This window comes from Haliotis rufescens, unplaced genomic scaffold (genome assembly GCF_023055435.1).
Source record: "Haliotis rufescens isolate VD_foot unplaced genomic scaffold, xgHalRufe1.0.p SCAF_36, whole genome shotgun sequence".
NCBI lineage: Eukaryota > Metazoa > Mollusca > Gastropoda > Lepetellida > Haliotidae > Haliotis > Haliotis rufescens.
In genome coordinates, this window is record NW_025964068.1 from 4,002,163 (window position 1) to 4,014,581 (window position 12,419).

At 43.0% G+C, this 12,419-nt stretch overlaps 2 protein-coding genes across 2 annotated transcripts; both read left to right on the forward strand.

Moving 5' to 3' along the window:
• Window positions 1-2,142: 2,142 nt before the first annotated feature.
• On the forward strand, window positions 2,143-2,985 carry LOC124147716 (acetylcholine receptor subunit delta-like). The gene has a single exon (XM_046518455.1). The coding sequence runs from the start codon at window positions 2,143-2,145 to the stop codon at window positions 2,983-2,985; it is 843 nt and encodes a 280-aa protein (XP_046374411.1).
• Window positions 2,986-9,496: 6,511 nt separating this feature from the next.
• LOC124147717 (acetylcholine receptor subunit gamma-like) lies at window positions 9,497-10,006 on the forward strand. Its single transcript, XM_046518456.1, has one exon. It carries the CDS (start codon window positions 9,497-9,499, stop codon window positions 10,004-10,006), a length of 510 nt encoding a protein of 169 aa, XP_046374412.1.
• The last annotated feature ends 2,413 nt before the right edge of the window (window positions 10,007-12,419 follow it).

Here is a 12,419-nt window from a genome sequence, read left to right on the forward strand (position 1 = left end):
TCCTTCGAGTTCACCGGGCTGGTATAAATATCTTACCCTTACTCTATCCGGAAGTTTTCGTTCTTTGCCTCTTCTCGGTGCTGAAGATTCGGAAGTCACGGATTTCATTTTAGTAGCATCGGATGGTTTCTTCCCTATTAATCTCGTTACTTCATTATTCAGAGCTGATACAACGGCTGATAATCGTGTCACCCATTCGGTTGATCTCAATCGCTCGGATTTCATTTCGATCCCATACTGATAGCCAAACAAACGTTCCGCTAATGTCCTGTTAAATCTTTCGACGATAGCTTGACTACGGTGGGCCTCTTTTTCACCACGCCTGATTTCGACATCGTGCTTTGTTAACAGTTTAGTTATCGATCCCATAAACTCGCGACCGGGATCTACTTGAAATAGCTTAGGCCATTTTAGCGGTCTGCTTTTATATATGCGGCTCAGTGCATTAGCTACTTCTGTTGAACCTTTCGAGGTTAAAGGTTCAGCCTCTTTGTATCGACTAGCAACATCCACTACCGTTAAAGCGTATTTATACGTTTTGCGTCTTACCTTATCGCGGGGAAGAAACAAGAGGTCAGCCTGATGAACTTCATTCGTTGTAAATATATCAAACTTCTTCCTCGGTATATAATGCGGTGCTGGTAAATATATTTGCCACATCGCTTGTTTCTTTAACCAATCCTTGGCTACATCTTTAGATACCTTAGCCGCGGTGGCTAATGTTTTTATTGCTCCTACACCTTTCCAATATCCTCGTGGGCTATAGTAAATTTTATTCATTATTAATTAATATTGATATTTCTTTTAAAACGACTTTCGCTGAATCACATCATCATTTTTATACTAATAGAAGCATTGATTGGCTCCAGGTGGTGGTGAGCTAGAGTCAGTTTAGTTTAATCTCATGACTATCGTTGAATCGCATGATTATTTACACATAAAAAATTCCCCCTGTAGTAGCGGTATAGGTATATAAATCTGGCTCTAGCGGGGTTGCGGCAGAACCCCCATTACCTATACTACTCATTGTCCCCCACATCGCGGGTCTTGAACATCTTAAAGGAAAATATTTCCCAGTCAACATTTTAGTCACTGCAAGCTTTATCTATGATATACCCCTGTCACATGTAGCGTGACATTGTCACTCCATCGTGACGCATGTCTAGTTGATGAGTCAGGTGTAGGCGATCAATCCTACAAACTGTTGAAAAATGGTGTTTTAAATCAAAGATGAAAAAAACATTTTTAATACTGCCCCAAATCACATTTACAATCAAGTACAAAGTGAATTCTGATTCATTTTGGATTGGGATGTGAGAACTCTTTTTATTTATTTATTTCATGTGTTCTATTTCATTAACAGATGCAAGTCATGCTCACAACCTTGACAAACACTGTTTGTGACACGTTTGAAATCGATACTACGTCTAATAATGCGCGGATATTTCTCATGCTGATAATATAAACAATTTGCCTCTGTAAATGAATTATTGTAAATAGGTTTAGAGCGGGCATTCAAAGGTGTTATATCCTAATAGCTAATCCATTTAACTTGTTGTTCCTAACTCGATTAATCCCCACCCAACCGCCATTCCCCATACTCCCTCCACCTCTGTAACTGTACTCTGACTTCCACACGAAGATGATAGATGGTGCAGATAACGCTCGGCTTGCTCTCCATCTTCTCACAACATTCACGTCAGTTGGTTGATCTTCTGGCGAGACAAAACCCCTCTACAGTTTTAATAACGTTCCCTTTGTTCAGTAATGCACACTAATATATATGTGTGTCTGTATTGAGAGTTTATGTGTACACTGTAACGCTCACTGACAGTAGAAACCAGCACAAACTGGCGGCGTCACAATCCAGCTGATGAAACAGGTCTTGTCAGGTCAATAAAACCATTAACTATATTACAAAAGACGGTGATTGCTTCATGATTGAACTTTCTTTAGGGTAAAGCACAACATTAACTATATCGAGTAGAACATTGCTGCCATCGTACGTAGTAATTATTGCCAACGTTGGTCTTAGTAACACATAGATGAATATTAATTGTACTTTTAGCTTTTCTGACTTTTTTGGTGCAATTAGCGATCTGTGGGTCATCTGCTTCGAATCATTCCCGTCTTCTGAGAGATATGTTTGCTCACTACAGTGATAGAACAAGACCTGTCTTTAATCAGTCAGAGATTGTTGTAGCTAAACTGTCAGTAAAGACGAGGCACATTCTCGACCTGGAGGAGGTTCTACAGCAAATCTCTCTACTTGCTACTCTCAGTGTGGAGTGGAGAGACAATTTCCTTGTATGGAACGCATCAGAATATGGCGGGATTTCCCGACTTCATGCGAATGCAAACGAAGTTTGGTTGCCAAAATTGTACCTCGTAGATGGCTTGCCAAACGACCAGACAACAGACATAGAATCTGGGTTTTCCTGCAGCGTTGATTCTACGGGGCATCTGAGAGTGAGTTTCTGTCCCGTAAGTATTTCTAAGTTCCCTTTCGACGTTCAGGTTTGTCATCTGGATTTTCTACCAAGAAACTACCCGACTGACGAATTCGATCTAACTTTTGACCACAACGATCGCAATCCTCTATCAGTGAAACTCAAGCATGGAGAATGGGATCTCGTGTCGGCTAAATATGACAAACGTATTGCAAGTCATACATCGGAAGTCGTGCGACAAAGACTCCGCCTTCCCTTGATCTTGGGACGTATGCCGTTGTTCTCCATGCTGAACATCATTATCCCCATTAACGTCATCTCCTTCCTCAACGTCCTCGTCTTCATAATTCCCCCGAGCACAGGTGAGAAGCTGTCGGTGTCGGTGACAGGGCTCCTGGCTCCAGCTGTGTTTCTAAGTTACATCAGTTCTCTCATTCCCAACTCCTCCGAGGACCCATCCCTCCTTCTCATCTACATCTCAATCCTCCCTCGTCTTCAGAAGTCTCTCCATACTCGGCTCCGTTGTCGTCACTAAAGCCTACCACACACCCGACTCGGTGTCCATCCGTCCGTGCCTCGTCAAACTAGTGCGTGCCACCAGGGGACACTCGACTGACACCATAGAGTGCATATCTGAACATTGACCCTGTCTGACACCATACAGTCTAGACCCTGTCTGACACCATACAGTCTAGACACTGTCTGACACCATACAGTCTAGACCCTGTCTGACACCATACAGTCTAGACCCTGTCTGACACCATACAGTCTAGAACCTGTCTCACACCATACAGTCTAGACCCTGTCTCATCCCATACCGTCTAGACCCTGTCTGAACATTGACATCACAGTCTAGACCCTGTCTGACACCACACAGTCTAGACCCAGTCTGACACCATACAGTCAAGACCCTGTCTGACACCATACAGTCTAGACCCTGTCTGACACAATACAGGCTAGACCCAGTCTGACACCATACAGTCTAGACCCAGTCTGACACCATACAGTCTAGACCCTGTCTGACACCATAAAGTCGAGACATTGTCTGAACACTGACATACAGTCTAAACCCTGTCTCACACCACACAGTCTAGACCCAGTCTCACACCACACAGTCTAGACCCAGTCTCACACCATACAGTCTAGACCCAGTCTCACACCACACAGTCTAGACCCAGTCTCACACCACACAGTCTAGACCCAGTCTCACACCATACAGTCAAGACCCAGTCTCACACCATACAGTCTAGACACTGTCTGACACCATACAGTCTAGAACCTGTCTAAACACTGACATACAGTCTGGACCCAGTCTGAGACCATACAGTCTACACCCTGTCTGACACAATAAAGTCTAGACACTGTCTGACACAATACAGCCAAGAACCTGTCTGAACACTGACATACAGTCTAGACCCTGTCTGACACCATACAGTCTTAAACTTATCTGGCACCATACAGTCTAGACCCTGTCTGACACCATACAGTCTTAAACTTGTCTGACACCATACAATCTAGACCCTGTTTGAACACTGGCATACAGTCTAGACCCAGTCTCACACCATACAATCTAGACCCTGTCTAAACACTGACATACACTCACACCACAAAGTCTAGACCCTGTCTGACACCATTAAGCCTAGACACTGTCTGAACACTTACATACAAACTAGACCCTGTCTCACACCACACAGTCTTGGCACTGTTTCACACCATACAGTCTAGACCCTGTCTGACACTATACAGTCTAGACCCAGTCTCAAACCATACAGTCTTGGCACTGTTTCACACCATACAGTCTAGACCCAGTCTGACACCATAAAGTCTACACCCTGTCTGACACCATAAAGTCTAGACACTGTCTGACACCATACAGTCTAGACCCTGTCTGAACACTGACATACAGTCTAGACCCTGTCTGACACCATACAGTCTTAAACCTGTCTGACACCATACAGTCTAGACCCTGTCTGAACACTGACATACAGTCTAGACCCAGTCTCACACCATACAGTCTAGACCCAGTCTCACACCATACAGTCTAGACCCTGTCTGACACCATACAGTCTAGACCCAGTCTCACACCATACAGTCTAGACCCTGTCTGAACACTGACATACAGTCAAACCACAAAGTCTAGACCCAGACTGACACTATACAGTCTAGACCCAGTCTCAAACCATACAGTCTTGGCACTGTTTCACACCATACAGTCTAGACCCTGTCTGACACCATACAGTCTAGACCATGTCTGACACAATAAAGTCTAGACACTGTCTGAACTCTGACATACAGTCTAGACCCAGTCTGACACCATACAGTCTAGACCCTGTCTGAACACTGACATACAGTCTAGACCCTTTTTGACACTATAAAGCCTAGACCCAGTCTGACACCATACAGCCTAGACCCTGTCTGAACACTTACATATAGTCTGGACCCAGTCTCACACCATACAGCCTAGACCCTGTCTGAACACTGACATTCAGTCTAGACCCTGTCTGAACACCATAAAGTCTAGACCCAGCCTGACACCATACAGCCTAGACCCTGTCGGAACACTGACAAACAGTCTAGACCCTATTTGACACCATACAGTCTAGACCCAGTCTGACACCATAAAGGCTGGACACTGTCTGACACCATACAGCCTAGACCCTGTCTGAAAACTGACATACAGTCTGGACCCTGTCTCACACCATACAGTCTAGACCAAGTTTGACACCATACAGTCTAGACCCTGTCTGAACACTGACATACAGTCTAGACCCTATTTGACACCATACAGCCTAGACCCAGTCTGACACCATACAGCCTAGACCCTGTCGGAACACTAACAAACAGTCTAGACCCTATTTGACACCATACAGTCTAGACCAAGTCTGACACCATACAGTCTAGACCCTGTCTGAACACTGACCTTCAGTCTAGACCCTGTCGGAACACCATAAAGTCTAGACCCAGCCTGACACCATACAGCCTAGACCCTGTCGGAACACTGACAAACAGTCTAGACCCAGCCTGACACCATACAGTCTAGACCCTGTCTGAACACTGGCATACAGTTTAGACCCTGTCTGAACACTGGCATACAGTTTAGACCCTGTCTGAACACTGGCATACAGTTTAGACCCTGTCTGAACACTGGCATACCGTTTAGACCCTGTCTGAACACTGGCATACAGTTTAGACCCTGTCTGAACACTGGCATACAGTCTAGACCCTGTCTGAACACTGGCATACAGTTTAGACCCTGTCTGAACACTGACCTTCAGTCTAGACCCTGTCTGAACACCATAAAGTCTAGACCCAGCCTGACACCATACAGCCTAGACCCTGTCGGAACACTGACAAACAGTCTAGACCCAGCCTGACACCATACATTCTAGACCCTGTCTGAACACTGGCATACAGTTTAGACCCTGTCTGAACACTGGCATACAGTTTAGACCCTGTCTGAACACTGGCATACAGTCTAGACCCTGTCTGAACACTGGCATACAGTTTAGACCCTGTCTGAACACTGGCATACAGTCTAGACCCTGTCTGAACACTGGCATACAGTTTAGACCCTATCGCATGATCGTCTCTATTTTCTTATGCAACATACCTGACAATTGTATTTGATAAATCGCGTATTATGAAAACATATCTCGCTTTCACACAAATACGCCGAGATAAAACACACAGTGGACATAGATCACGATGCAGTTGTTTCTGATATGTTGTTACCTTGACAATGTTTAAAAAAGCAGAGCAGTGAACCGTCGTATGAGTTAAGTCACAGCTTCATTTGATGTTGAAGACGTGTATTTTCATAAAACAACAAGTTCATTAAACACTGAAAGTGTCACATTAAAATATTTGAACACATGTTGATAGGTGTTTTACTGCTGCAAATCAGAACATCGTGTAACTTTAAAAGGTCAAGCAATAACAACACACTTCAAACAAAAAAGAAACGCACAGGTAGATTTTTAGTATATTTATTGTACATAATAAAGTCGATATATTTGACTTAATATCATAGATACAAACATGAAATTTTGGAGCTCGATAGTCACATGTTGTCGTTGTACAAAGGCATTGAAAACTGTTCATTGTCATGTCACATAGGGCCACACAACTCGTGTGACCGCCCCGGGCAGCAATCACGGCTCTGCATCTCCTCGGCACGGACTGGATAAGTGTATGAATTCTGTCCTGCGGAATTCTGCGCCATTCTGCATTCGCGTTGGCCAGTTGTGGGAGTGACTTTGACGTTGACGTACACGTCGATCGAGTTCATTCCAGAGGTGTTCGATTGGTTAGAGATCTGGAGATCTTAACGGCCAGGGCAAGGCGATGATGTTGGCATTATGAAGGTAGTCTACCGTGACACGAGCTGTGTGCGGTGGAGCGTTGTCCTGTTGAAACAGCTACCTCTGGCAGTCAATGAAGAATTTGATTCATGTAGCGATTTGCTGTCAATTTTCCCTTAACAACAACCAAGTCAGATCTCGTGGTGAAGGATACAGAAATTGTCGAATTCACGTACACAATGTGGGGCAAAATGCTCATTTCAACGACGATAAACACGTTGTCTTCCATCTCTCCGGTGAAGATGAAATCGTGATTCATCGCTAAACCACACGCATTTCCAGTTTCTCAAATTCCAAGGCTTTAAGGTATGGCATCAACGTAAGCGTCGCTGTCGGTGGATCTGTTGCAAAACAGGGACGATAACTTGTCTTCTGGGTCGGACTCCAACCTCGCGAAGATGGTTCCTGACAGTCTAGTCCGATACTTCCTCAAACCAGGGATGCGTCCTGCAGTCTCCGTAGCTGTTGCATTGTGATGACGTAGGCGGAACAGTCGAATGTAGCGATCCTGTGCAGTAGTGGAATTGAACTGTGTATATCGGTCACAAAGGCGGCAAATAGTGCTGTGGTGGACGTTAAAGTGGAGGGCAACAGAAGACTGCCATTCCCCTCTTTGGATACGTCCTATGTCGATGTTCCGATCGGCAGCTCTGTGTCTAGACATTTTCGAACTTGAATGAATGACAAATGATTGGCTTATGCTTGCCACTGCTACGTGTTACGAATGCCATAACTTGCACGTGCATTTTGCTTTGCTGTTTTCCTCCATGATATTTTGGAACAAGTGTGAAAACAATGCCGTTTATGACATTGCAAATCGACAATGGCTACATTTTGACGTACCGTTTGTCGAATATCATGCCACCAACATTTTCCAATAACATATATCCAATTCATATACCGGATTTTTTGCAGTGAACTACATACTACCTGTGCGTTTCCTTTTTTGAAGAGTGTATTCATCCTACGATCCAGTTAATCCCGGGTGTCGATAAAGAGACGCTAGTTACACACTGCATTATTTTAAAGACACATTATTGTTTCATATATCTTCACAATATCTCAATTCTGTACTTTACATGTCTCCTCGTGGCGGTCGGGTAGCCTAATGGTTAAAGCGTTCGCTCGTCACGCCGAAAACCCGGGTTCGATTCCCCCCATCGGTTCTGGTGTCCCCTGTCGTGATATTGCTGGAATATTGCTAAAATCGGCATAAAACACAACTCACTTTTTGACCCGCTCTCAGGAGTCGACAACAGCTGAAACTTGTGTGAACAGACACAGTGGACGTGTCGAGTCAACGTGACGCATTGACTGAACACAACGTGCGCCGCATCACATTCAACCGCAGTCCCCCTGCTGCTGTGCAGTGGAACCGGATTCACCCGTCACACACGGAGCTCCGTTTATTCAGTTATATATCACTGCGTGTCGGTTGTGTGAGGGCATAGGTCTGTGATCTGTGAACGATCCGAAAAGGGGGCACAGGAAGTGATAAATGTAACACATATTACTCAAGTTCAAGATTATTTACTTTTATTCTTCAATAATTCAAACTAATGTTTACAAAATACATAATTTTTAAAATATAATTTATGAAATAACCCTCCATAGAAATATATTTACTTTCATCGGAATATGTTGCATATTTGCACTGCTTGGACTTGGGAAATCAACATGACATATCTCATTGAAGGGGTGGTTGTAGAAATGATGAAAACATGCTGAACGAACTAACTTGACTAAATAACAGGATTTTTATCTATTTCGAAATTCGAAATGGTACTTATGTGGCAGTTGGTTTTAGATATCAACCAAACAGTGATACATATTACAAATGACATACCTGGCCACCTATGATAATTCCAATTGTACACATGTAAATGTCAGAATGTGAAATATGCGATGCAACCCACGTACATAATATGCACACCTGTTCCAAGTAGTTATTAAACATTTGATTAATTCAATTGTTTCATCGTTATTGTTTCTCAGATGTACATCCGTCACTAAGTACAAAGCGAGTTCATGAGATTCGTATATCAAATGCAATTAGCTGGCTTTCGTAACTATTGATTTCCTGCCTAATATTGCGATCGCGCTGATGAATTCTGTCGACGTATTGCCACAACTCTTTAACGTACATCTACAATCCCCCACATCCAAGTTTCGTAATCAGTATTGACGCATGGCTAAGTATCATGTTGCAACTGTTCAAAGCTTGCCTGCTGCACGAATCCTCATGTTTTTTCCAGGACAAACATTGACTCATTTAATTAAAAGAGAGAAGGGCGATGATCAAACAGTGTTGAAAAGTGGCGCCGAAGAAAAGGACAGTATTTCCAACGTCATTTCTGTCGTGAACATTGGAGCATCGAAATCTTTCAAATCTTTGAGACAATGAATGAAGAGATTTATTTGAGATTCTTCTTAATCCTGTTCACGGTAACATTTGGCCGAGGGTTCCCAAACGCTAGCGATCATGTTCGGTTGCTTGGCGACGTCTTGGAGATTACGACACAAGAGTCCGACCAGTCCATGACCAGTCCAAGATGGTCAGTATCCACATGTCCATCGACATGAGGTACTTTCGGAGCATCGACAACGTATTACAGCACATCTCCTTCGTGGGCGATCTGGTCCTGTGGTGGGAGGATGAGCTTCTGAAATGGGACCCCTCCAAATATGGAGGCATATTCCACCAAATTCCACCCAAGCCTGACAGACATGAGGGAGCCAAGTCTGATCCTCGTGGACAATCTCTCCTTCGACCAGTCTTCAGCGGAACAGAACCTTCTCATTGTGTATTCAGACGGTCGGGTACAACTGATGAAGAACACGTTTTTTCAGAGTTACTGCCCTTTGGATATGTCGGACTTTCCCTTTGATGAACAAGTGTGTACATTCGAGTTCATCACATCGAACTACTGCAGCCATGAAGTCAATCTGACCTTTGATGAAGACTACATCGCTACTCTTCCAGAAAAATACAGACACGGAGAATGGATACTGTGTGATGCTAAGTACATTCGCTTGCTTGAAAATGATGTTACAGAGCAACGTGATGAAATAAATTTCATATTGAAGCTTCAGAGGAGGTCTTTGTTTTACGTTCTCAACGTTGTGTCTCCCATTGTCCTCATCTCCATCCTGAACGTCCCCGTGTTCACTGTTCCACCAGCCTCTTGTCCCTAGCCGTGTTTATGAGTTATATCACCTCGCTTATACCTACCTCTTCCGACAAACCTTCCCTTCTCATGATCTACCTTACAAGCATGCTTATTTTGAGTGGACTGTCCATCCTTGCTACGGCCATTGTGTCTGCTTGCTATGACAAAGTGAAACCTTCGCCCTTCTGCTTTGAGATCCTGCGAAGAGGTCCAAGAAAAAGGTTTCGTACCCGGGCAACGACGTTGTTGCCATGGTTACGTGGAAAGCTGCCAGTAGAATGTTGGACCAGATCTTCTTTTACGTATTTCTCTTGATAATTGTCGGAACGAAAGGTGCATTTGTCTATTTGTTTGTTTACACCAACTCCCTTTGTAGCGTTAACTCAAATCTCTGATGTGAAAGGATAATCCTAAAGCATTATGTTAAACCAAATTTCCCATTTAGATTTTTCAATCCATTAGATGGATTTGGATCAATGGTATGTTTCAGTAAATTTTCAATTCGAGGCTCAATTACAGCGCTGCAAGGATCTCATTACATGTACATCACACCCATATACGCCATATAAGTACGGTAGTTTCTTTATATTATATGAAGATATTATTTCCTCATGTTTAGCCTATCAGTTGAGGCCTAATCTTCTGACAATTATTCACATACTCACTCACTAAAACAAAGGTCAGTTCATATAGCACTGACAGTAATATGTATTCATATTAATATGAGTAACTTATTTGATATTTAGTAAGCTGTTATACTGACTGACGATATATATGTCCCCAGCGCTCTGGTGCTTGTCTTAAAAAGCGTAAAACTTTATCTGCTGTCTAGAGACAAAATACTTTTACTTTTTTTTTACAAACTGACATACTTATTTTGATATACAGAAGGTGAAATGGATTTTCTACTGCCATGTGTTGTAAGTGCTCCGGTGTAGCAGTTATATGGCGTCCCTTCCAACCGATTCCTCTGTCTCTCTGCATCATAGAATGTGACCCCCCTGGAGGAGCACACGGCCCACGTTTACACAGACGGGTGGTGCTTACCTTTGTTGTGTATATGTGTTCAGTTATTTATCAATTGTTATCAATGCGTCTGTATATTTCAGTAAAACTGCATATAATACAAAGAATACAGATCTAATGGAAATGTTTGTTATGTCTTACTTTGTGTAATTCGTTGTTGAGGTAAGACGTGAAAATGTAAAAAAAACCCCGATAAACATAGCAATTTGAAACATCAATAAAAGAGCGTTATTGGAATATACAACCGTCCGTGTGCGTTGTTTAGAGTAATATCGATGATGTTGATGTTCCTGTAAGTTGAAAACAAAACGATCTTGCCTGAAGGAATGTGAATACATTCCGGGAGATTGTTGGGGTGGTGGAAAACAGTGAGAGATACCCGCTCACATATACCGGGTAAATGACCCTGGGTACCGTGTCATTTCAAGTGGATTGGCTGAAACGTCACCATAATGGCTTCTGACAAAAATGATTTCCTAATTATTATTCTCGGATTGACAAATACATAACTATAATATACCTTGATTGTATACAACCCATCCCAACATCCATCTCAACAGGTGAGTTTTCCGGGAGAACGGGGTTTCACAATAATAAGCAAATACTTCCTTAGATGTTTTAATGTCAATAAACTCGTTACTGTACTTTTATAGAGTTTCTCTAATTGATTTACGTAAGTAAGTTTTTGACTGGTTAAAGCGGTGGTTGTGTGCAGTGCTGAGAGTATTAGATATATACAGCGCGTCATTAGGTCAACATGTACGCCCCTCTTATCCCCGTCAGCTCTTTGTTCCACCTTTACGGTATTTGCAGTCGTGTGAGCAAACATTGAAATGCAGGTTGCAGAGTTGACAAAAAAACATCGTGCGTGTCAATATTTGCTACATCCACTGCGTATGCAACTAGCATAGGCGATTTCGACTAGGAACTCGTGTTATCGAGTGAGAGAAAGAGTATTTTGGTTTACTTCCGCTTTTAATATTATGTAGAACATCGCTTTAATGTAGGATGAAGCAAAAGGTGACGGAGATCGCAGATGCTTCCTGTTTTGATGTGGATGAATCACGCATACTGATTGCAGTGAACGGAATTCGGATGGTGTCGGCACCCAATCACAGTGTCTTTGACAATCACTGCTCAGGGAGTAATTGTGAAACGTAGAACATTGTGGTTTGCAACTTTGCAGGTTGTTTGTTTATGTTTGTTTTGCAATATTTCATCTGTATGACGGCGGTATGTAAATAATCGAGTCTGGTGATCGATATTATGAGCAACGATCCACGCCATCGTTCGATGATACAGAATCCACCAAGTCGCCGAGTCTGATCACCGAATACGTTCCTCGAGTACCTGTTCTAACCTGGAATCCCCACTGGGGTGGATTTAGTTTCACCTATTTTCAACGATTACAC

What these genes read in the sequence shown, in the direction of transcription:
- LOC124147716 (XM_046518455.1), top strand. Translation starts at nt 2,143, where the DNA reads ATGTTTGCTCACTACAGTGATAGAACAAGACCTGTCTTTAATCAGTCA.
- LOC124147717 (XM_046518456.1), top strand. Translation starts at nt 9,497, where the DNA reads ATGGAGGCATATTCCACCAAATTCCACCCAAGCCTGACAGACATGAGG.